Genomic DNA, 26229 nt, shown 5'->3' on the forward strand with positions numbered 1-26229 from the left:
AGTTCCTTCACTTTGATGAAACTGCAGATATTCTCCTCCCTGTTTCTCCTGTCTCATTACTCTGTAGCTAACCTGGTAATCACATCATTAGTAAATTCTAGCTATTTTTATTTATGAACATCCAAACTTAGTAGGAGTGGTTGTTCCTGAGACCACAAATTTAGAGTTCATTTCTGGGTCACTATCCAAAATCTTTTTAGTTTGGTGAAAGTAGCCAAAGTTAGCCTAGTTTTCAGAGCCTCCATCAACTCCACACCACAGTTGGTTGTTGCCCATCATTCTCAAAGAGAAACAAAATGATATCCCCATGTTAGAGTCAGGTTATAGTGTGTTTAATTGTTGCTGAACAGACGAATACAAGTTCAGAATGCTCTATCAACAAGTTGGGCACAAATAATTTATCGGTCCACAAGAGGATGTTTGTAGGACTGTATAATCTGTTAAAATTATTGTGATATTTCATTATGATAGAAGACTACAAGGACTTGGAATGATCATGGAAAATAGAAGAATGAATGTTGGAGGTATAGGACATAATAGTTGAATTCAAGTATTTGAAGGACTTTTATTTGTAAGAGGAATTAGACTCACTGTTTGGTCCCAAGACTCAAAACAGTATTTGATAGACATTGCAAAGGGGCACATTTAGACTCAAACGGGCTTCTTGAGTCAAAACTGTTCAAAGTAAATTGGGATACCTCAGGACATGGTGAGGCGAATTTTTACTTCAGGCCTTTTGGAAGACTACTTATCAAGAATGTTGAAGATCTCTTCCAGGCCTAAAATTCTGTTGTTTTGTGAGCTCAACTCTTAAAATTCCTCAAATAACTAAATGTTTTTCTATGCTATGGCTCCTGGATCAGAGGATTAGGATGAAAATCAGAGGGAAATTCAGATTCTATCAGAAACAGTTCAAGGATATGTCTTGGGGATGGTGCCCTTAGATTAACACATATTATACCTAATGTATGCCAAGAATTCAATCACATGCTCAATTAATACAATGTTATTTGGTCCTCACAACATCTCTGAGAAGCAGGTGCTATTATGATACTGATTTTCCAGTTTAGGAAACTGAGGCAGGTAGATGTTAAGTTACTTGTCCAAAGTCTCACAACTGTCTGAGGCTAGATTTGAGTTTAGGTCTTCCTGAAGCTATTCACTGTGTCTCTTAGCAGCTTATAGGAAATAGGTTTTTTCCATCAAATTTAATTCTGCCTGCCAACCAGATCCACATATTGTTCTTAATTTTGCCCTCTTGGATTACATATCACAAGTCTTTTTATTTTTCTACATATCAGTCCTTCAAGTACTTAAAGACAGTTTTTGTGACCCCATGAGTCTTCTCCAGGGTAAACATTCTGTGATCTTTCAACCCATCCTTCCATGGCACTTTCTCTGGAGCTTTAACATCCTCATCATGGTTGCCCTCCTTTGGATGCTCTTATCAATGTCCTTCCTAAAATGTGGTGCACATAATAAAACACAATGCTCTAGAGATGGTTGACCCTGCTGGGGAGGAGACCCAATCCTTTATCAACACTTATTCTGATTCTTTGGACACCCAGAAGTATATATCCTCATCCTGCCAGGCTTCGGTATTATTTCTCACATCGTGACATACTACGCAGGTAAAAAAGAACCTTTTGGATACATAGGAATAGTATGAGCCATGATATCAATTGGATTTCTGGATTTCATTGCATGAGCTCACCATATATTTACTGTTGGCCTAGATGTAGACACCCGAGCATACTTTATATCCTCTACAATAATTATCGCCATTCCTACCGGTGTTAAAGTTTTCAGCTGATTGGCCACCCTTCATGGGGGGAATATTAAATGATCCCCTGCAATACTATGAGCCTTAGGTTTCATTTTCCTGTTTACAATTGGAGGCCTTACAGGAATTGTACTTGCCAACTCATCCTTAGATATTATTCTTCACGACACATACTATGTAGTAGCACACTTCCATTATGTCCTATCAATGAGTGCCGTGTTTGCAATTATAGGGGGCTTTGTTCACTGATTCCCACTCTTTAGAGAATATATACTTAACAATATATGAGCAAAAATTCATTTCTCTATCATTTTTGTTGGAGTAAATATAACCTTCTTCCCTCAGCACTTCCTAGGCCTCTCTGGCATACCTCGATGATACTCAGACTACCCAGATGTTTATACAGCATGAAATATTTTATCTCCTATCGGATCCTTTATTTCTCTAATAGCCATTATTTTAATGATTTTTATCATCTGAGAGGCCTTCGCGTCCAAACGAGAAGTTTCCTCTATAGAACTAACCACTACTAACATTGAATGACTATACAGTTGTCCTCCCCCTTATCATACATTTGAGCAACCTGTATTCATTAAATCCTAAACGAGAAAGGAAGGAATCGAACCCCCCAAAACTGATTTCAAGTCAACCCCATAACTTTTATGACTTTTTCAAAAAATATGGGACCTGTGAACCATGGGATGATGAACATCCTTGTTCTGGATGCTGTAGGATCTTGCAATAATGTCTAGGAAGACACTCACTTTGGGACTCTCACATTTATCTATAACTTGTTCTTCACTGAAATCCTGAAATCTTTCTTTGGTCAATTGTTGCTCAGTCATGCCATAATTCTGTAAGTCATCTAGCTTATGGTATAGACCCTCCGTGGAAAAGAGTTATAGAGGGGCACAGATAAGAACTGCATGAGATGAGGAGATTGCAGTCTATACCAGTGGACAGAATATCTATACTGATGAACTCATGAATCCATAGAAACCTTTTATATTTCAATCAACATGAATAGTGACTTTGAACTGCTAAGGGAAGCAAATGGATAATGGAAAGAGCATTTTTTTGGCAGTGAGGCTTAGTGGGTCAAGAACTGGCCTTGGAATGAGGAAGCACTGGGTTCAAGTCTCACTTTGGGGCAAATCATTTTACACTTCACTCTCTAAGACTATAGAAGTTGCTATGAAAGACTTAGCTACTCTGCTCAATACAGTGTTCTAAGACAATTTCTAAGGACTCATGATGAAAAATGCTGTCCACCTCCAGAAAGAGAACTGATGAACTCTGATTGAAGTATGATTTTTTTTCACTTTATTTTTCTTGCTTTTTTGGAAGCAACATGGATAATAAGGAATTTTTATGATTTCACAGCATAATTGCACAATTTTTCATGATTTCACATGTATACTTAATATCATAGTGCTTGCTTTCTGTGATTAGGGGAGGTGAGAGAGGGAACTCAAAATTTTTAAAAAATCATTTTTTAAAGATATGTAACTTGCAAAGTAGAGGCAGACCTGCATTACTAAAGGGAGGTTCCTCATGTAGAAGTTTCCTATACTGTACCAATGAAATCACATCTCCCTTTTCTCCTCCCATAATTCATTCTCTGGAAGTGCACACAGAATATAGTTATCTCATCCATAAAATGACTTTCTCCATTACAGTTTCAATATACTATGGGTCAGCATAAGAAATTTAGAGGGAAATTTAGGAGTTGTTTTGAGGAAGCAACAGATGACACACAAAGGTCAGCAGACAATACAGAAAAAGTTTGGAAATTCAGAAATGTATAAAATGTGTAGAGTATTATATAATAGCAACATATGTTGTCTTTTAATACTATAATAATTTGGATTTCTTGGGCACAAAGAGAGGGCCAAAAATTTATGCAGAGTTTCCAGATCTCAGAGCCATACCTTTAACTCCTGTGATGTGGAAGAGATTAATGTATGTTGAAAGGAAGGCCTATTCTGATCCTTCCCCTCACCAGTCTTTTATTTCTCTCTATATATGACAAAGAGGTTGGACTTATATCTGTAAGACTTCTTCCTACTTTTATCACCCAGTGTTGATTTCTCATTCTTGGAAAATCTCCTGTCAAACTATGATTTGAGTTCTATTGGTGCCATTTTAAAATACCATACTCTAGAATAAGCATTATCCTCATTTCCCTTAATCTACTTTTCCTCTTCAACCTGCTGATTATAACTTAGGGCAGAGTCAATGACTAATTTTTAATTCAATGATAATTGGTGTGTATAAAGACTTGTATTTTCTCTTCATTATGTTTGAGAGCTCTCCATCCATTACCCAATTACATTTGTGAAACTATATCATTATGTTGTTGAACTGACTATGACTTACACACTGAAGCACCCATATGTTTTTTAAGGAAATAGAGTAAGGCTGTAATAGATTAAGACCATACTCTCAGTGGGAAGTCCATAAAGAGACCTCATGTCCAGCTATTCTCCCTTTAGATATAGCTTGTAAATATGGTTTGCTTTCTTTTTTAAATTTTTTTTTATTGTAGCTTTTTATATATAAAACATATGTATGGGTAATTTTTCCTTGCAAAACCTTCTGTTCCAACTTTTCCCCTCTTCCCCACTGGCAGATAGTCCCATACATGTTAAATATGTTTAAGTATATGTTAAATACAATATATGTGTACATATTTATACAATTATCTTGTTGCACAGGAAAGATTAGATTTAAAGGAAGGTAAAAATTACTTAAGAAGGAAAAAAACAAAAATTCAAGCAAACAATACAGACAGAGTGGAAATGTTATGTTGTGGTTCATACTCATTTCCCAGTGTTCTTTCTCTGGGGATAGCTGGTTCTGTTCATTATAGATAAATTGGAGCTGATTTGGATCCTCTCTTTGTTGAAGAGAGAATCATCCATAAAAACTGATCATCATATAGTATTGTTGTTGAAGTGTATAATGATCTCCTGGTTCTGCTCTTTTCACTCAGTTCATGTATGTCTCTGCAAACCTCTCTGAAATCATCCTGCTGGTCATTTCTTACAGATATTTCTTACAATATTCCATAATATTCATATGCCACAATTTATTCAGCCATTCTCCAATTGGTGGGCATCCCTTCAATTTCTAGTTTCTAGCTACTACAAAAAGGGACGCCGCAAACATTTTTGCACACGTTGGTCCCTTTCCCTTCTTTAAGATCTCTTGGGATACAAGCCTAATAGTAACACTGCTGGATCAAAGGGTATGCACAGTTTGATAACTTTTGGGCATGGTTCCAGATTGCTCTCCAGAATGTTTGGATTCTTTCACAACTCCACCAACAATGCATCAGTGTCCCAGTTTTCCCACAGCCCCTCCAACATTCATCATTATTTGTTCCTGTCATCTTAGCCAATCTGACAGGTGTGTAGTGGTATCTCAGAGTTGTCTTTATTTGCATTTCTCTGATCAACAATGATTTGGAACACCTTTTCATATGATTAGAAATAGTTTTAATTTCTTCACCTGAAAATTGTCTGTTCATATCCTTTGACCATTTATCAATTGGAGAATGGCTTGATTTCTTATTTAGAGTCCATTCTATTTTATACTATCGACAGTTATTTTAAATGGAATTTCTCTTTGTATCTCTTGCTTATGGTTTGCTTTCTTAAAACAAACAAACAAGGCTCAGCTAGTTGGTGTAATGAATAGAATACCAGCCCTGAAGTCAGGAGAATCTGAGTTCAAATCTAGCCCCAAACACTTAAACTTCCTGGCTATGTGTCCCTGGACAAGTCACTTAACCCCAATTGCCTCAGTAAAAACAAACAAAAAAGCCAAACAAGCTTATCCCTTTTATATTGGTAATAGGCCTCCTCTCTTCCCCAAACTAAAATCCTGACCTAACAATTTGCCCTAGGGAAAGCAAGGTACTATAACAAACAAGTGACATGTGTTGGAATAATGTTGCATTGTGGGTAGTTTGTGGAAGAGAAGACCTTATGGTAACCGAGCTAGCAGTAGAGAATATTTTGGCTCAGATTCTACTTCAGACATTTACCTTCAACAAATCACATAACCTTGGTTTCCTGCCTTTTTTGTTATTAAGAGGAAAGAAATAATATATATAAAGTGCTTTGCATATTTTATAGCACTTCATAAATGCTAGCTATTATCTGGTAAAATATTGTAGTCTCACAAGTTTTATCTGTTTGTTTGTTTGTGTTCTTTTGTTTTGGCCTGAGTCTTTGATTTCTGTGGTATGGAAATTCCTTCTGTGGATAAAGATCATCAACTGTTCATAATGTATATATAATCTTAGAGATTTGCCAAGAACATGAGAAAATTCAATGATTGATTAGTATGTGACAGAAAGAGGAGTTAATCCCAGATCTTCCTTATTTCCAGCCAGACCTCATTCTATTGGGCCGTACAATTTCACAAATATATTTTATTTTATTATTTTTAATAATCACTTTTTTATTTTCAAAATACATGCAAAGATAGTTTTCAACATTTACCCTTGCAAAATCTTGCATTCCAAAATTTTCTCCCTTCCTTCCCCCACATCCTCCCTTTGATAACAAGTAATTTGATCTATGTTAAACATATGCAGTTTTTCTATACATATTTTCACATTTATCATGCTGCGCAAGGAAAACAAGAAGAAAAAAGAAAAAATGAGAAAAAAAACAAACAACAAACAAACAACAAAAAAAGGTGAACATCCATAGACCTCTCTCTGGATGCAGATGGATCTGTCCATCACAAGTCTATTGGAATTGGCCTGGATAATCTCATTGTTGAAAAGAGTCGTATTCATCAAAGTTGCTTATCAACATAATCTTGCTGTTGCTGTGTACAATGATCTCTTGGTTCTACTCATTTCACTTAGCATTAGTAAATCTCTCCAGGACCTTTTTGAAATCATCCTGATGATTGTTTCATATAAAGCAATAATGTTCCATAACATTCATATGCCATAACTTATTCAATCAATCCCCAACTGATGAGCATCTACTCAGTTTCCAGTTCCTTGCCACTACAAAAAAAAAAAAAAAAAAAGACTGCTACAAACATTTTTGTACATGTGGGTCATTTTCCCTTTGTTATGATTTCCTTGGGATACAGGCCCAGTAATGGCACTGCTAGATCAAAGGGCATGCACAGTTTGATAGCCCTTTGGGCACAGTTCCAAATTGCTTTTCAGAATAGCTGGATCAGTTCACAACTCCACCAACAACGTATTATAGCCCCAGTTTTCTCACATCCCCCTCCAACATTTATCATTATTTTTTCCTGTCATCATAGCCAATCTGACAGGTGTGTAGAGGTATCTTAGAGTTGTACTAATTTGCATTTCTCTGATTAATAATGACTTGGAGCATCTTTTCATATGGTTAGAAATAGTTTCAATTTCTTCATCTGAGAATTATTTGTTCATATCCTTTGACCATTTATCAATTGGAGAATGGCTTGATTTTTTATAAATTAGAGTCAATTCTCTATATATTTTGGAAATGAGACCTATTTCTTACAGCTCAATATCATTCTATCATATTCACAAACCATCAATTGTTCACCTATTCCCCAGCTGATGGGCATCAGCTTCCACAACTACATTTTTAGAAAGAGCTAGTTTAATCCAAATTGTTAAACAGCTTCTGCAATTGGGAAAATGTGCAATACTTTTGAATGACTCCCGTGCTTCCCCATGACACATTGTACTTTTGTGACTCAGTTTCCTCACTTGTGCTTGACTAGATTTCTCTTAAGTCTTTGATCTTTTTAATGCCCATAGCAGTGATGCTATATGGTCTCATGTGCTTATGAGGTAGAGAGTGGGAATTGGCACCCAGAGGATCTGGTTTTAAATTCTAGCTCTTCTCTTTGCTACTTGTGTGATCAGAGTCAACTCATCTCCTGTCTTTGGGATTCAGTTTCATTTGCAAAAAAAAGGTTGGAACAGATGACCTCCCTTCTAGCTCTAATGTTGGGGTTATAGACCCTTTTCCAAGTCATTTTCTTCCATTTCATATTGCCCTGAATACTCTATTCTAAGATTTCTCCCTGAATACTCTGTATTCCTTGTTGAGACTATGAGGTTCAGAATTTACCATCTCAGACCTCAGCTATATCTAGAGTTTAGCATCCTCACAGCTCATTAAATCACTGATATCTCTCTCTGTGGGTATTAAAACTGGGGTCCAGGTTTAAAAACTTTCCATTAAGCTCAGTAGTTGGACACTGTCTCAAGAATGGGGGAGAGACAGACAGACAGAGACAGGAACGTTCAGATACACAGAGAGACCCACATACACAGAGGCAGAGACAGAAGTGAGGAGGGAAGGAAAGTGTTTATTAAATGCTTATTATGTCCCAGGTAATTGCTAAACACATTATAAATATTATTTGATCCTCACAGCAACTCTGGGAGATATTCATTTTACATTTGAGGAAACTGAGGTAAACAAAGTTTGAATGACTGACTTGCCCAGGGGCACAGAACTAGTGTCTTGGGCTGGATTTGAATTTAGGTCTTCCTGACTTCAGACCCAGCAAGAGAATGAAAAGGAGAGAGGAAAGGGTTTCTGTATTGGATAATTCTATACTTTCTCTTTCTGTCTCTGTCTATTTCTGCTTCTATCTGTCATTCTCCTTTCTCTCTCTCTTTTTCTTGGGGCAGTGCCTCAGTACCTGACTTTGTGTTAAGTTGTAATCTTCTTGTAATCCTATAATCTTCTGTTATTCAATCTCAGATCTCTGTCTGATTTTATGGGGCTCCTGGATTGGTTAGCTCTTCTGTACTTAGAATTTGTGTTGAGAGAGAGAGAGAGAGAGAGAGAGAGAGAGAGAGAGAGAGAGAGAGAGAGAGAGAGAGAGAGAGAGAGAGAGAGAGGTATATATATATATATATATGATTTACACACACATATGTAAGAATATATATTGAAACACATCAGAGCATATGGGAATATATGTATATATGTAGTGCTGTGTGTTTGTGTGTATGCCAGAAAGGGAATGAAATGTGACTGGCCTGCTCCCATCCTCAAAACAGAGACTTGTAAGGAACTCCTTATAGATAGATATTTACATAGATAGATAGAGAGATACATGCATACCTACACACAGACACATAGACATACTATATTTGTGTGTTTCTATCTCTCTCTAGCTATCTTCTATCTATATCTCACTCTCAGATTCCTCTGAAATGAGAATACTTTCAAGTGTCAAACTGTTTGGACTCACATTTCCAGGATCTAATACCAAACTGGAGGAGAAAAGATTCAGAGGGATTCAAGAATGTGGAGGAATGTGTGTAGGGAAGAAGGATTCAGCCTCTGCTTTGTTCCATATGGCAAAACTGAAAATTGACTATAAATTTCAGATTCAGATTCAGATTCAGATCCAGAAGTAGGGACACACTTGGAAGCCATTGGAGTCAGCTTTGGAAGAAGATGGGGCCCTCTTCATTGATTGAAAAGCTTAAAAAAAAAGATTAAATAGATACTTGTCAGGCAGGTTGTAGTGAGAATCCTTATTCAAGTGTGGCTACCAAGATCTCTTCAAATTGTGAAACTAATTTTATGGCTCTGTAAATTTAAGTGGAACCTATAAAAAGGGATCATTATTTAATACTTTACAAAGCATTGTTTAGTTTTATCCAACTCTTAGTGATTCCCATGGACCATAGCATGGCAAGCCCTTCTATTCTCTACTATTCCTCTAATTCTGTCCAAGTTCATGTTACACTGTTTCCATGACACTATCTATCTATCTCATCCTCTTCTGACCCCCTTTTCTTTGGCCTTAAATCTTTCCCAGCATCAGGGTCTTTCTCATTGAGGACTGTTTTCTTATGTGACCAAAGTATTTAAGCTTCATCTTTAGTATATGATCCCTCAGTGAATAACCTAAGTTAATTTAAGTATCAACTGATTTGCTCTCCTTGATGTCCAAGGGACTCTCAAATCTTCCCCAGCTCCACAATTTAAAAGTGTCAGTTCTGTGGTACTCAGCTTTCTTTTTAGTCCAACTCTCACAACCATTTGTGTTATGAGAAAATCATTGCTTTGACTATATGGACCTTTGTTGGCAAGTGATGTTTCTGCTTTTCAGTATGCTGTTCAGATTTGTCATAGCTTTTCTTCCAAGGAGCAAGTATCTTTTAATTTCATGGCTTCAGTCTCCATCTGCAATGATCTTGAGCCCAAGAATATAAAATCTGCTACTGCTTCCATTTTTTTCTCCCTGCATTTGCCAGGAAGTCATGGGAACCAATTGCTGAGATTTTTATTTTTTGATGTTAGACTTTAAGTCAACTTTTACACTTTCTTCTTTCATGCTTATCAAAGGGCTTCTTAATTCTTTTTCAGTTTCTAACATCACAGTGGTTCCATCTGTATATCTGAAATTGTTATTTCTCTCAGAAACCTTAATTCTGACTTTTGATTCAGTCTGCCAGATATTTCACACTTTATAAAGTACTTTCCTTATAAGTCTGTGAAGTAAGTTGTGTTTTTTTTTTTAATATCTTACTTTACAAATAGAGAAATTGAGTCTCAGAGAAGCTTATTTTTTTTTTCCAAGTCACACAAGTAGTTTGAGTCAGAACTTGATTCCATTCTTCTAATTCTTCTAACTACCAACCCATTTCTGTTTATATTGCACTTAGGGGTATAGATCTGTTGGTCATATGCACCAAACTGCTCCTGTAGTTGAGGTGCCAACCTTGAGAGTGAAAGGATACAAAAAAGTTCAAGCCTCATTTTACAAATGAGGAAACTTATACTGAGCAGGTGAATCATCTTGGAACCAGTCACAACCATCAAGCATCAAAGGTGCATCTTGAACTAAGGTCTTCTAATTTAGAGTCTAGGGTCTAGGTGCTTATAACCTGCTGCTTCTCCCTAAAAACACAGGGATTAGTTTGAGTAGTGACTGCAGCTGGTGCATTCTAGAACTGAGGTCTTTGAAACTGTTTAGAGAAGCACTCAACAAAAAGAAAGGAAACCAAAAAAATGATTTCCCTTTTGAGACTTTTAAATCTACAAGTTGGCTTTTGGTATTAATTTCATAAGTAGGATTAAATAACTCAGACAATTAGTCAACATTTATTAATGCTTCCTTTCTGTTAAGAACTGTACTGAGCTTGGAAGTGTAGAACAGAAGTCAAGCAATCACTGCTCTCCAGAAATTTAAATTCTAATGGTGGAGACGATATGCATACAAATATGTGTGTGTGTGTGTGTGTGTGTGTGTGTGTGTGTGTGTGTATATACATGCACACATATACACACAAGTAAACATATAAGTATTTTTGTGTATATATAAATCCCAAACCTTAGTAGGTTTTTGTCTCTCTGTCTTTATCTGTCTCTCCTTTTTCCTCCATATGTAGATATAGATAGATAGATATAGACAGCCAGATATAGATATTGGTATCTATATCTATGAATCACATGTAATTTCCCTTCAGCCTGCTATTTGACTCTTTAAAATATTCATTCTCATGATCCCAAATTCTAGGGTAATTCACGTGCACTAAAAATACTTCCTTGGAAATTAAAAAAAAAATCTGTAGAATGTTTCAATATTTCCTTATTAACTATTAAAATTATACATTTTATTAATTAATCAACTAGCTTTGCATTCTCTTCCATAGTTTTTAAGCGTATTATTTATTTAATAGATAATAAATTAAGCATTATTTCTTTAGTAAACTGGAGAACTTTCTTTTCCTTTAAGTGATTATTTATCTGTCTATATCAAAACACATCACTGCTTAGGTAAATACATATTAAAATAATTGGCTACACAATTTATCAACAAGGTAATCAATGATAACACAAGGACAAAAAAATAATAAAACAAGAATAACTGCAATGTATAGGAAAAAAAAATCACAGCCAAAGTCACCTTTGGCTGCAGGACAATTAGAGAAGGGAAGCAAGGGAATATAAGAGGAGAGGAGGAAAGGGCCAAGGAAAGGAAGGACAAGGAAAATGAAAGAAGGTTATTAGATTTGATCATCAAGAGTTCATTGACAGCTTCAAAGAAGATAGTTTAAATTGAATGGTGAGGGTGGAAGATGTGTAGCTAGTTTAGAAGAGGAAAAGGAAGCAACAAGTATAGATGGCTTTGATACATTTAATTTTTCTTCGGACCTGCTTCTCATCAACATTGGAATGTTTTCATTAGCTTTTGGGTTCTTTGAGAAAACAGAGACTAGTTTTTCCTTTCTATCCCTTGCACTTATCACAGTGTCTGGCATTCTACTGTATGCCATGATTGACTGACTTACTACTGTTTGAATTAAAAGCAGAAAACCTAATTACCTTAGTTAGCCCTAAAAAACAACACTGACCTCTTAACAGTAGGTGATATTTAAAGAAGAGAAACCAGAATAAGGTTAAAACAAAGACGTCCTCAAACCATCCCCTTGGAAACACATTTGATAGCAATGGGAAGGGAACCTGAGTAGTACCTTTATGAAGGACAGATACATATCTTGGAGTCTGGCCAGAAGGAAAAATTCCTTGGATTAAGATGAATCAGGAACTCTGTTCTATGGCCTTGGTCATCCTTTTCTCACCTATAACAAATCTTAAACTGTGGGTCATGACCCCTTATGGGATTATGTAACTAATTGTGGGGATCATGAAATTATGATTTATTATTAGTGTTTGATTTGTATGCCTATCATATATATATTTATATATCCAGTATTATGTAAAAATTTCTCAAGTAAAAAGGGTCATGAGTGGGAAAAGATTAAGAAGTTCTTATCTACAAAATTAAACTTTGGGTTAGATAATGATTTTTAAAAATAGCATATATAAGATATTTTAAGGTTTGCAAAATATTTTACAAATATCATCTCAATTGATTTTCACAATAATCCTGGGAAGTCAGTACTATTTTTATTCTTATTTTACATGCAAGGAAACTGAGGCAAACAAACTAAATGACTTGCCAGGTTAAGAAATCTCTGAGGCTACATTTGAATTCTGGTGTTCCTGACTCTAGGTCTGTCCACTGTACTATCTAGTTACCTTTGATGTCTCTTCAGTCTAGAAGAGGAAATAGCCAGTTTCCAGTTATTCTTTTCATGGTATTCATTTCAGATTCTCACTAACTATAAGCCTTAAATGTGCACAGGGCACAGCATAGCATAGTGAGTGGACCAAATGTAGATCTTAGAAGCAGGATGACTCAGGTTCAATCCCTATCTCTGACTCTTTTTAGCTGTATAACCATGGATGAATCATTTAACTTTTCTGAATCTCTTGTCTTTTCATTTGAAAAATAATGATACAAATCTCATACAGTTGTTATAAAACTCAAATGAGATAATATGTGTAAAACTTTTTATAAACCTTAAAGCTCATTATAAACCTTAAAGCACTAAATAAATTTTAGAAAGAGTGCTTTAAAAAAATAAGTTATTATTATTATGTTTTTATCTTTATTGAATGTAAGCGTCTTCCTAGTACCATAAAAAAAATGTGAAAATAGACCCATTGGCAGATATGCTTATCTATTTGCAAATGGTCAACTAATTTGGAAAATTACTTAAGGTAGTCAACACCATTAATTCTGTCTTGATTAAATCAGAATCAATACTTAGCCAAGTCAGAGTTAGTTTTTTCTATTAAAATTTTTTATTTATTTTCTTTCAAAATTATAGCTTCTAATTATAACCCTAAATCCTAAGGCTGGGTGGGATTTTAATGGATCAAATTCAAATTCCTTATTTTATAGAAGAGGAAACAGAGACATTAAATGGCTTGCCTAGAATCACAGAGTACGTAAGGTCCCATGAGAAGAGTATTCATGTGGCAGACTTGGGTCCAAATTCTGCTTCTGACGCTTGCTACCTATGTGACTTTGGGCAATCCAATTAGTTTTTCTCTGGACCTTAGTTTGCTCATTTGTTAAGACATAAGCTCATACAGGATGGCCTCTTAAAATCCCTTCCAGATCTGTCTATGATTATAAGCCTAAGACTTTTCCAAAGCAAATACTTTAAAAAAATCAATAAACTTAAATACAGCTGAGTCTTATATTCCCTCGATCACTGGTTCTCCATTAATGGAGCTACTTATAGTCATATGGGATTGGAAGAAAGGAGTCCACAATTTCTTTTGTTGTTAAAAAAAGAAAAAAATATATGTTCAGCTACATTCTGTTCCATAGGTTGGCTAGCCAAGGGCCAGAATACATATCTAAGGACACTATTTCCAGTGAAACTGGCTGCTGCGTAATGATTTTCTTTCAGTCATATACATGCACAAAACTGTGTGCTAAGGCTTAGAGGGGGTCCAGAACTGTAGTGGTGGAGGGTATGCCCATCCCAATGGCATCATGGATGCCTGAGGCATTAAAATATCAAATCCTTTGTTCATGTAAGTGAAATTAGCAACTCTAATGAAAAGTTTCTAGCTTCTGAAAAAGTAACTGGGTCTCTGGGCTGCTGTGTGCATTCAATATTTGTCCAGCTCTGACTGTGGTTCTGTAACATGTCTTTACTTCTGTTTATCTGCAGTTTGTGGCTCATCCCAACTGTCAGCAGCAGCTTTTGACTATCTGGTACGAGAACCTCTCAGGATTACGGGAACAGGCCATCGCTATCAAGTGTTTGGTGGTATTGGTCGTGGCCTTGGGACTGCCATTCCTGGCCATTGGCTACTGGATTGCTCCATGTAGCAGGGTACTGACTTTCCTACTTTAATGTCATGCGATGTTGGTTCAAGGTATCCCTTAGTGAGTTGGTCTGTGTGTATGAGAGAATTAAGCAGGTTCCCTTTAATTGTTATCCTCTCCATATTGTTCACTGTATTTTTTAGGAGTCTGCTTTATTTTTTAAGCATAGAAACATTTTTATTCCTTTTTTTGTTTCAATTTTTTTCTTCTTTTGTTTGCTTGTCTTCTCTTCCTTCTCTCTCTCTCTCTCTTTTTGTCTCTGTTTGTCTCTTTCTGTCTCTGTCTGTCTGTCTGTCTGTCTCTCTCCCCCCCCCCAAAAAACCCAATACAGATATGTATACTAATGTAAAGCAAATTTCTGCATTAGCCATTTTGAAAGGAAGGAAGGAAGGAAGGAAGGAAGGAAGGAAGGAAGGAAGGAAGGAAGGAAGGAAGGAAGGAAGGAAGGGAGGGAGAGAAAAATGTTTTAATCAATACTGAATCAATCAGTTCTCTATTTTAGGGTCTTTCATTTTGACTACTTTGGAATTTTGATGGATCATTGTATTGATCAGAATTACTAAGTCTCACAATTTTTGCAATCTTTACAATGTTGCTGTTACTTTATACTTTGTTTTCTTGGTTGTTTTCGCTTTACTTTGTATCAGTTCACATAAGATCCCAAACTTAACAATTTCTTACAGCACAATAATATTCCATCACTTTCACATACCTAACTTGTTCAGACATTCCCAAACTGATGGATATCCCCCATTCACTGTCAGATGACTGCAACATCTATAATTCCTCCTTATACTGAGAATAAATAAATAATAAGTCTATATTCCAATATACCATTTTTAATTAAAGAAAATTCATTAGTTTACAGAACAATAACTACATAAGAATAATAGTAAGGATGGTATTTTGTTCCCAGATCATTTCTACTCAAATTTCATTAAAAAAAAAAAAAAAAAGTGTCCCAAAAGTTTTACTGCAGTTTTTTAAAGGCTTATCAAAGTTTAATTAATAAATAATTTGATCTTTAGTAGGTTAAAATTGCTCCAAGAATTTCGGCATTCTGTATGAGAACAAAGTAATAAAATGCTGATAATAATAATATCAACCATGATAATGATAACAGCACTTTTTTTTTTCCTGGTGTTGTTGTGAGCCTAAAAGGAGATATTTGTAAAATGCTTTACCTATACATAAATTGCTACAGAAATGTTAGCTATTATTGTTAATAGAAGAGTAATAAATTGAGACTTAACAGGAAGAAATCAAAAGTAGCTGAGACCCGGATAAGGTACTTATGATCCCTACTATTCCAGAATTGTCAACAGATACCATCATTGAACCTACAGAGGATGACCTTCAGTTCCATTACTTTTATTTAATCATAGAAGACAGTCATTTTATTCTTCTGGGACTTGGGCAATAGAACATTAAATATAAAAGAGTAATAGAAGCATAGCTATTGGTTCAGTGCAAAGAAGTGTCACTTTTATAAATATTACTAAATGTTCTTAGCTTCAGGAAAAAATACAACTCCCCCTCTTTCTCTTTCTTCTCTCCACACTCTTTCAAGTCATTCTTTAAAGCTTAGGAAAAGGTTTGACAGTGAAGTGTTAGGCCAACTGTTCATGATGAGACCCCTTAAAATATACCCATTAATGCTGCTCTAACTTCAATTTAAGGGCAGGCTGGGAGAAGGACCAGGAGAAGAAAGAATGTCATAGATCAAGCATTTGGAAAATTTATCCAAGGTGGGAGATACTCAAATCTGGTCACACTGAAGGTCTCTGAGAAGCCTAGGGAGGCTATGCTGATCATACAGGCAAGTTCTGCAAGAGGGTAATAAATGATAACTGTCAGAGAGGGGTCAGGACCTGGCCTGATTTTTCTTACTTCTTTTTCAAAATCCAAAAACTCTGATTTCATTAAAATCAGTGGATATTTCAGGCCAAATAGGTCAATGGCATTCCCAGATGAAAGTGACTTCTTCCAACAGACATCCTTTCTTGATCCTTCATTTCCCTTTGGTAAAACACTAAGCCCCCTTTCTGCTCTCAGGAAAGCACTCCTCTGAAAGTATTCCTGTGCTCTTCTTTAATTTCATCTTGCTTTGCAATTGCCTCTGTAATTTATTTCAAAGATTGGGCTATTTTTAGGTTGCATGGCATTTCCATTTTTGACCAAAACCTCAAACATTTTAAGCTCTTTTTCATCTGGTTTAATTCATTGAAACTAAACAAAGATTTGTTAAGCCGGTCTGAGGATGCAAAGATGACCCAATGATAACATCTGTGTGAGAATTCTCCATCTCCTGGGAAAATAACATAGCTTCATAAAAGCACAATGCAAGATAGGGGGATGATAGAACAAACTTTAATGGAAGATCTTCAGGAAAATTTGTGGGAGAGAAGAGGAGCCTGGGTAGGTGCATGGAACAGGGAACTCCTGAACTGAGTCCAGGAGTATAAAGCTTTCAACAGGCAACATGGGGTAGTGAATAGAACTGTGAACTTGGAATTAGGAAGAATTTAAATCCAGCATTAGCAACTTAGTAGCTGTGTGACCTTGCAAGTTATTCCGTTTCCCTTGGCCTCAGTTTCCTTATCTGTAAAATGAGATCTGGTAGCTTGTAAAGACTCTGTCTAGTTCTAATTTTATGATCCTAGGTGGGGATGATGATCATGCTAATGGTGAGGATGATGATGATAATGATTACAGTGATGATGATGATAAAGAACATTTATGTGTAGCCTTAAAGTTTGCAAAACATTTTATATTAATCCTCACAACAAACTTGTAGGTAGGTGTTATTATGATCCTCATTTTACATTTGAGGAGACTGGCAAGTGGGGAAGGTGACATTTCCAGGGTCACACAGCTAGGGAGTGAGACTGGATTTGAACTCAGCTCTTTCTGACTCCAGGTCTAGGGCTCTCTCCCTTGCATCACCTCACTGCTTTTATAAGCTTCAATAGTTATTAAGGTCAGATGGAGAATAAAATTCTTTTCCTTCCTTTTTTTTCCATAAAGGATAAGGGTTTTTTGGGGGGCAGAGGGAAATCCCAGAAAGTAAAATATGGAATTTACTTTAAAAAAAAACACCAAGCGTTCCTACTTCTTGGGTGAAAAAATTCCTCAAGTAAGGGGAACATTACTGGTGACTTCCTCAGTATCTCATAATATCTTTTGGGAAAAAAAATCATAGCACATGGTACTTTTAGGTACATCATGACATGGTTTTGAAGGTGTGAAAGAAACTTTCATATAATTTTAAGCTTAAGTATCAAAATAGTTTTACGAAAGAGCATAATATGTATAGTACATGGTTTTTAGTCAAGAAGACCAAGGGATGTTCTGGTAAAGGTTTAACAACTAGCTCCCCGGAGGAAAAAACCATGCCTGTAATTCAACTTTAAATTTGATATGCTTTATGAACATTTTTAGGGGGTTCAGTTCACCCTGGATAGATCTCAGTTCAAATCCATCTCAGGTACTTAATTTAGCTGTGTCATCCTGGCAAGTCATTTAGTGTTTCTGTGCCTTAGTTTCCTCATCTGTAAAATGAGGGATTGGATCTTGCTGGCTACTAAGACCTCTTGAAAGTCTAACCAATGACCCTGTTTCCATTTCCTGAGATTTGACTCTCCATTAGAATAAACTGGACTGTTCTTTGAATCATCTCATCATACTTTTTCCTTTTTTATTGAGATAATTCACTAAACACCTATAGTACCTACAATACTGTACCACAGATGCAAACATTTTAAAAAATCCTTCCCTTAAAGAACTTGGGGAAAAGAGAAGGGAAGGAATGTAACAGGAACACAAATAGGCAAATATAAATTAATTTCAAGGAGAGAGTCTGATAATAGAAGTGGGAGCAAAGGGGAAGATCAGGAAAGGACTAGGTAAAAAGGTGGTTTTTTTTTGTTTTGTTTTTTTTTAAATCCTGATTCTTAGATAGCTTTATTTTCTTAGTGTTTCACTTCTCATAGAAGCTTTTTGAGAATGGTTCATGTACATACTGAGTGAGAATGTCCTGGCAGAGTGCTAGGGTCAGGCACATAGAAGTAATTAATAAATGCATATTAGTTGTATGATCCTAAACAAGTTCCTTCACTTCCTGACTCAGTTTCCTTATCTGTAAAAGGAACCATAATAGCATCTATACCACAGGGTTATTGTGGACAAATGAAGTAATAATTGCAAGGCATTTTGCAAATTCAAAAGTACAATGTAAATATTAGCTAGTGTGACTAATTATAATATCTTGTTAGAGGAGAACAGACCAGCTTCTGCCATAATTGTCTGATATTTTCTTAACCATTGAGCCAGTGGTTGAATTTTATGCATATATATTCATTATAATTTGATTTGGAAATTTTAGTAGCCATAACTGAATCTTAGTTTCCTAAGTCTTAAAAAGTCTGAACTAAATGTGGTAGAACTGAATTAGAAATTATTTTTAGTCTGCTGGGGGGAGTTCTTCAATCCTTTTGTAATGTAGACATTATGAGAGTCAGTTGACAAGCACTGATTAAGCACTTATTGTGTGTGTGTTGGGGGTTGGGAGAACAGTGCACTAAAAACTAGGATAACTGACATTGGTAACCAACCCGGAAAAGATCATATCCTAAGAATGGGGGTACGGCAGTACTTCTTCTCCTAGATTTTTAAGAAATTGGTTATTCCATACTGTTTCCTGAAATACATTTGCAGGTATTTCATAGAATCAGAGTTTTGAACCAGTCCCTAACACATCCATGAACATAGGCAAGTAACTGAACTCCCTGAGCCTAGGTCTTCTTATCTATAAAATGGGCATAAGGCAACTTGTAGATATTTAGCTGTTTGACCCTAGGCAAGTCATTTTATTCTTAGCCTCATTTACTCATCTATAAAATAGGTTTAATAATAGCATAATATCTTATGGATTGTAGTGTAACTCAAAGGAGCTAAACTCTTTGAAAAATTTTAAATGCTATAAAAGGATAGCTATGACTATTAGGATCTTGTAGACTCAGGAAGGAAGGGTCCTGATACTCTAGTCTCATTTTATAGGGAGGAACAGATTCAGAAAGTGAAAAGAACTTGCCCAATGTTACACCAATAGTTAGTAATTGAGATTCGATTCGATTTTCCATCCTCTGACTTCAGGTCATCATCTTCCTTCCTGTTGTTGTCTGGTTATTATTTTGTCATTGTTATCATCATTGTTGTTAACATCATCCTTTCATGTCCTTTCATACAGATGGACTCAAGGTTTAAAAAAGGGCAATGACTTTTTAAAGGCCAAATAGGGCCATTGTAAGATTGTGACCTGATACAACAGCTGCTTGAGTCCTACGGTCAGGTCTCCCTTGGCTGTTAGAGGTCATTGGGGGTACTGCAGTACAAAGGGTGGTGGGCTTGGAGAGAGGAAAACCTGAGTTTAAATCCTGCCTCACACACTTATTAACTGTGTAATCATGGCCAACTCCCTTAAGCTCTTTCTGCCTCAGTTTCCCTAACTATAAAAGAGGAATAATAATAGTAGCAACCTTCCAAAGTTGTAGTGAGAATCAAATGAGATAATATTCATAAGCCCAGTAAGCATCTGAGGGAGAATTTGAAGGCCGGTCTTTGGAACTTCCAGTCCAGCACTCTATCTACTATGTCACACTGTGTATCTATCATTTATTTACCTCTATTTAGTGCAACAAGCCTTTAAAAACCCCTACTTTTTTTTTACAGGAGATTGAATTAGGACTGTGAATATAAAGAAAAGCAACCATAAATTTCCCAACTTCTTCTTGCACTATGAAGTGTCTCCTGTAAGTAGCCAAGTTTTCTCAAGTGAATTTTTTTTTTAATTTCTGTCTTGCATATGGTAGCTTGGAAAAATCCTCCGAAGCCCATTCATGAAATTTGTGGCCCATGCTGCTTCCTTCATTATTTTCCTGTGCCTGCTGGTATTTAATGCCTCGGACAGATTTGAGGGCATTACAACGCTCCCAAACATCACGGTTATCGACTACCCAAAGCAAATCTTCAGGGTGAAAACAACCCAGTTCACCTGGACTGAGATGTTAATCATGGTCTGGGTTCTCGGTAAGTGAATGATTTTCCATTCATTCAAGTTTTTCTGACTTAGGAAGTTATGTGGGAAGGACAAAGTATCTATTTTATTTGCTGTGGATTTCTACTGAAAATCATTGTTCCCCACCTTTATAGATTGGTTCAAACTACATAAAAGCAATGATGCTGGTGATTCTTGGAGAGGGGAAAAGATCATTGGATCATAGATTTAGAAGCCATTGGAGCTGATATCCTTATTTTGCAGATAGGGAAATCAAGGCAACAAGAGGTTAAGATTTACACAGCTAATAAGCATCTGTGGAGGAACCACTTTATTTTCCCCTCAGCTATCAGGGTGATTTTACTAATGTGATAGATCTAACCAATTGAACATCTACTGTCTCCCTATAACCTCCAGGATTGAATGTACAATTCTTTGTTTAGCATTTAATATCTTTCATAACCTGACTTCTTCCTATTTTTCCTCCCTTTCATACATACCATGTTTTCAGCTGCAGTGGTCTAGTTGTAATTCCTCAAACTCCATCTCCCTGCCTACCACTTATAATGTGCCCTCTTTCAATGTGACAAGCTTTTAAAAACTCCTACTATGTTCAGAGGCCTGAGCTAAGACTATGAAAACAAAGATAAGCAAGCATACAATTCCTAGCTCCATGTCTTTGCTGCACTGACTGTACCCTCTGTTTGGAATGTTCTGCCTCTTCACTTGCATCAATTAGTTACCCAAGCTCCCTTAAAGATGGAGCAAAGGCCCCTTCCTCAGGAAGCCATTCTCATTCTGCATAGACTTTCTATGTGTCTATAACCTGCACAGACTTTCTAGTTATCTAGTTATGGATGTCTCCTTCATTAGAAAGTAAGCTCCTTGAGGGCAGGAACATACCTGTTTGTAACCCAATGCTTAGCAAAGTGCCCAGCTTATGGTAAATGCTTAATAAATGCTTGCAGAGTAATGATTCCCAAGCTGGTCATTTCCACCCCCCCCCCTTTATATGTTAAGGAGTGTCTCTCCATCCAAAGGGAAAATGAGTCCAAAATCATCTATTTGTTTCTGAAGCCTGAAGCCTGTTTTGTAAAGGACTGACTGGATAGACTGAATAATTATAGTTGTTAGTTTTAAGGTTCAAGTAGATCTTGATCTCATGGGACTGTGAGCTCTTCATCTGGTCTGCTTTGTAGACATATTGTTAACTAAGAAGGTTTCCTATATGTGTATATATATATTGCTGAGGCAGTTGGGGTTAAGTGACTTGCCCAGAGTCACACAGCCAGGAAGTGTTAAGTGTCTGAGGCCACATTTGAACTCAGGTCCTCCTGAATTCAGGGCTGGTGCTCTATCCACTGCGCCACCTAGCTGTTCTCAAACTTATGTAATTTTAGATGAAAAGGTAGCATGGCAGTAATGGGAGACTGCCCAGTTATTGGTGAAGCAAGGCAGTGAGCATGGGAGCATTGATATTGGGTAGGGTATATTCTGAGTTGTTTAAAAGGAATGAAGAATGAGGGACTCTAAGTCACACAGCAAACAGGTGGCTTGTGGGGGGGGGGCAATGCCTGGTCTCTGGCTCACTTGATCTGTAGCATATGGACATCCCAGATATCAGTCAAACTAATTTTCATGGTGTAAGATGAATTATATTATATTTTTTCTTTTTAGCAAATAGAAATTGAAATAAGATAGTGGATCATTAGAAGTCAATAAATTTACATCTCTCACTTTCTCCTCCCCATCTCCTACCCTCAGCCTTTGTTCTCCCCATCACCTACTCTTGGCACTTTCCCTATTTGTATAGCAGTCAGTTCCACTGTCAGCTTCATCCTAAATCAACTGTTAAACAGTTTTTATTTTGTTCCATTCAATTAAAAAAAATAAAATCCCGTAATTTTTAGCCTACTGTTGGATTGAACCTGAATATCAATATAAGATTTGATCTTTGTTCCAAGGTTTAGCAGCCAAATGGCATTCTCCTCTTACAATTTATTAGGTGCATCTTAAACAGCATACAGCATAGGATTTGAATAGAGACCATCTAGTCTGTTGTTGTTCAATCATTTCGGTTATATCTGACTCTCTGTGACCCCATTTGAGGTTTTCTTGCCAGAAATCCTGGCATAGTTTGCCATTTCTTTCTCTATATCATTTTATCAATAGGAAACTGAGGCAACCAGGATATGATTTATTTACCCAGAGTCTCCCAGTTAGTAAGTGTCTGAGATCGGATTTGAACTCAGGAAAATGGGTCTGTCTGACTCCAGGCCAGGAGTTTTATCTACTGTGCCACCCAATTGTCTCTATCTAGTCTAACTTCCTCACTTTTTACAGGAAGAAACAGATCCAGAAACTACTTGTCTAAGGTCACATTGATAATAAGGGATAGTTAAGATTATCTGATTTTAAACCTAGGGGGCTCTTTTCTCTCTGTCCCTTGATTTTGCTCAGTCAAACTTTGTACCTTTCCTTTTGGGTTATCCGGATCTCAAAACATTTTAGCACAAAGCTAAATCTAGAAGTTCCCAGACTTTTTCAGTTCATGGTGCCCTTAGTATCTAAGTAAATTCTTCACAGCACTATTAGCCCCCTCCCCCCAAAAAAAAACCCCTAAAAACTAACAGTTCTGTTTATTAAGTAGTTAAGTCAGAAATATAAAATATCCCATAGTGCCTTGGTGTACACTCTGGGAAACTGAGGCCATAGATATTAAAGATAGCCAGGAAGAGCTGAATTCAAGTTTTCTTCTAATATATATGGACTGTTTTACACTGGACAAATTCGTGTAAATTCTTAGTGCTTTAGGCATTTCTCTGAGGCTCTAAGTTGGAGAGAAAAGTGCTTCCCTGGATTAGTAGAGGAAGCTTTTTCTTTAGAGGAATTCTCAGCTTCAATGAAATTACGATGTAAGAGGAATTATACTATATCTTTTCTTCTTAGCAAATAGAAATTAAAATGAGATGATGGATCTTTAGATGTCAAGAAACTTTTACATCTCTCACTTTCTCCTCTCCACCCCTTACCCTCAGGCTTGTTCTCCCAGTTTGCAGTTGCTATTCCTCATGGCTCTTTATAAGTATTCCATCTGATGAATGGAAATTCTCCTTTATCTCAGAATTTTGGCTTGAGGTTCGGAACACAAATATGCATAGAAAGCCAGTTTGGCCTTTTACTTGGTTCAGACTGCTGCTTATTTCTAGGCTTGCCAAGCTGGAGGAAGTTAGAAGTGGAGATCCATGGCTAGATATTGGAAAAAGATCTGGGAATTGTAGGGGTACATTCACAGAACAAGCATCCTCACACTAGAAATGCCCTTCAAAGTTAAAAGTTATGGTTGGTTAAAAGTATGGCCAAGGCAGCAAGGCCGTGGAGTGAATTATGAAGATGACAGAGATTAGCCTTAATAGTAGATCAGGCTCCCATTTAAAGGGGACGTGGCAGAACTTTTTTGACCTCAATTATAAGCATTTTAAAAGCCCTTCATTACCACAGGGGAAACCCAAGGGGTTCCTGAAGACTAAAAAATACAACCAATGGATCTAGAATTAGAAATGAGAGAACATCCAGTTCAATTCCCTCATTTTACAGATGAAGAAACTGAGGCACCAAGCAGTGAAGTAACTTCTCCAAGCTCACCCAGATGGTAAGTGGTAGAATTGGGATTTTAACATGCACTTTCTGATTCCATATTTGATGTCTTTTAGACTATTTAGTTCTTCTTTCCTCCATGTGGACAGTAGGATGACTTATATCTGGCTTAGCCAACTGTATATGGGTTAATTGAAGGCAGAGTTGTGGTCTAAAGAGACCCAGATCAATCAGTAAACATTTGGCAACATTCTACAGAGCATAGGAACATGCATGTTGATGGAGTAGAAACATGGCATTCAATACTTTCATTAAACTCAATGCCCTCTAGTTCAGCAAACATTTACTAGGTGCCTGCTGTGGGTCAGACACTATATAAGATACAAAACAGAAATGTAGAAATGTCTACCCTCAAGGGGCTTCCTCTTTCTTGGATGGTTACTTAGGCAAAGAAAACACGTACTGAAATACACACAAAATAATTCAAAGAGGGAAGCCATATTTTTAAAAAACAACAGTAAATTGATAAAGGTTTCAGATAGGAAGTAGTAGCAGAACTGAGCCTTGACAAGGAAACAGAGAGAGAAAGAGAGAGAGAGAGAGAGAGAGAGAGAGAGAGAGAGAGAGAGAGAGAGAGAGAGAGAGAGAGAGAGAGAGAGAGAGAGAGAGATTGAGAGAGATTGAGAAGGGGGTAGAGATAAAGGAAAGAGAAAGAAAAGAGAGACAGAAATAGTACAGGAAGAGGGGACAATTTGTGGAAGGGCTTGGAGATCAGATGAAATATCAATTTCAGAGAACAACCAGAAATAAGGAAAAGGAAAGTGGAAAGGACAGTGATATAAGATTAGAAAGGTGACATGGATGCAAATGATGAAGGCCCTTAAATGTCACATTAAAACTTGATGTGTTATCTGAGAGAATATAGGGACTCACTGAGGTTTTTGAGCAGGGAAGTGACTCTGCTTTAGAAACATCACATTGGTAGGGTGTGTGTGTGTGTGTGTGTGTGTGTGTGTGTGTGTGTGTGTGTGTGAAGGATGAATTGGGCAGGGGGGAAGCTGGAGGTAGGAGGATCATTTAGTAAGGTATTACATTAAATAGACTGGATGAAAAGTTATAATGGCCTAGACAAGGGTGTAGCTGTGTGAGTAGAGAGAAGGGCACAGATATAACCTTTTGGGAAGGTCCAATCAACTGACTGGACATAAAGAACTAGGGAAAAGACTTGATGACTCCAAGGTTATAAATCCTGGATGACTAGAAAAACATGTTTTTTTTTTTTCTCAAACCAAATAGGAGTTTGAAAGAGAAGTAGGTTTAATGAGTGGCCCATTTTGAAACTTTTATTTGATGAACTATCTAGATGGAGATGCCCACCAGACATATGGCAACGCAGGGCAGGAGTCCTGGAGAGAAGCTCTTCAATCAATATAGATCTGGCAATCATTTCTGTGCTAACCTTAGGGAGAGCAGTTTCAGCTGGGTAGTAGGGTTGAAAGCCAGATTTTAAAAGATTGGGATATAAGGAGTTGAGATGAAGAGAATATAGAATACTTCTCTTGGATGGTTACAGTGAAAGGGAGAAGCAATAGACAATAGCTTGAATGGATGACAGGCAGTTTAAGTGAAAGGTTTTGTTGTTTTAAGTTTTATTGTATGCATATATGCTCAAAGATATGAACAATTTGCTGGCTTTGCTCCAATTACTTCTCATAAATTCACAATATTACAGTGGCGTATTTGAGTGCTAGCTTCCCACAACCCCTCTGTAACTGACTTTAAATAAAAGGTGATACCAGGTTTTGTAACACCAGCTTTTCTGCCTATCCCACAGAGTATACTGTTAACTGTGCCTTTAAGAAACATGTTAAACTCAGAAAGTTACAGATTTAGTCTATTTTGGAAGACTCTCTGAGGAGACTAAGAGTTTAAATTTTATTCTGGAAAGTTACTTATGACACTGTCCAAGGTTTAGAGAGGAAGAACTAAGAGAATTTTCCTAAGAGACTAAATTTGACTGGGGTAGAAAACATATAATCCTGAGAAACATTGGCTGATATCTTGAGAGGCTAGTGAGACTATGTTTCCTAGA

At 36.7% G+C, this 26229-nt stretch overlaps 1 protein-coding gene across 1 annotated transcript in view; it reads left to right on the forward strand.

The window, feature by feature from the left end:
* TRPC3 (transient receptor potential cation channel subfamily C member 3) overlaps positions 1-26229 on the forward strand; it is an 87619-nt gene that overhangs the window by 27625 nt on the left and 33765 nt on the right. The window contains exons 3-4 of the mRNA XM_074276400.1: positions 14328-14492; positions 20356-20572. Of these exons, the coding sequence (XP_074132501.1) occupies positions 14328-14492; positions 20356-20572 (382 nt within the window). The remainder of the gene's footprint in view (positions 1-14327; positions 14493-20355; positions 20573-26229) is intronic.

Source organism: Sminthopsis crassicaudata, chromosome 6 (genome assembly GCF_048593235.1).
Source record: "Sminthopsis crassicaudata isolate SCR6 chromosome 6, ASM4859323v1, whole genome shotgun sequence".
NCBI lineage: Eukaryota > Metazoa > Chordata > Mammalia > Dasyuromorphia > Dasyuridae > Sminthopsis > Sminthopsis crassicaudata.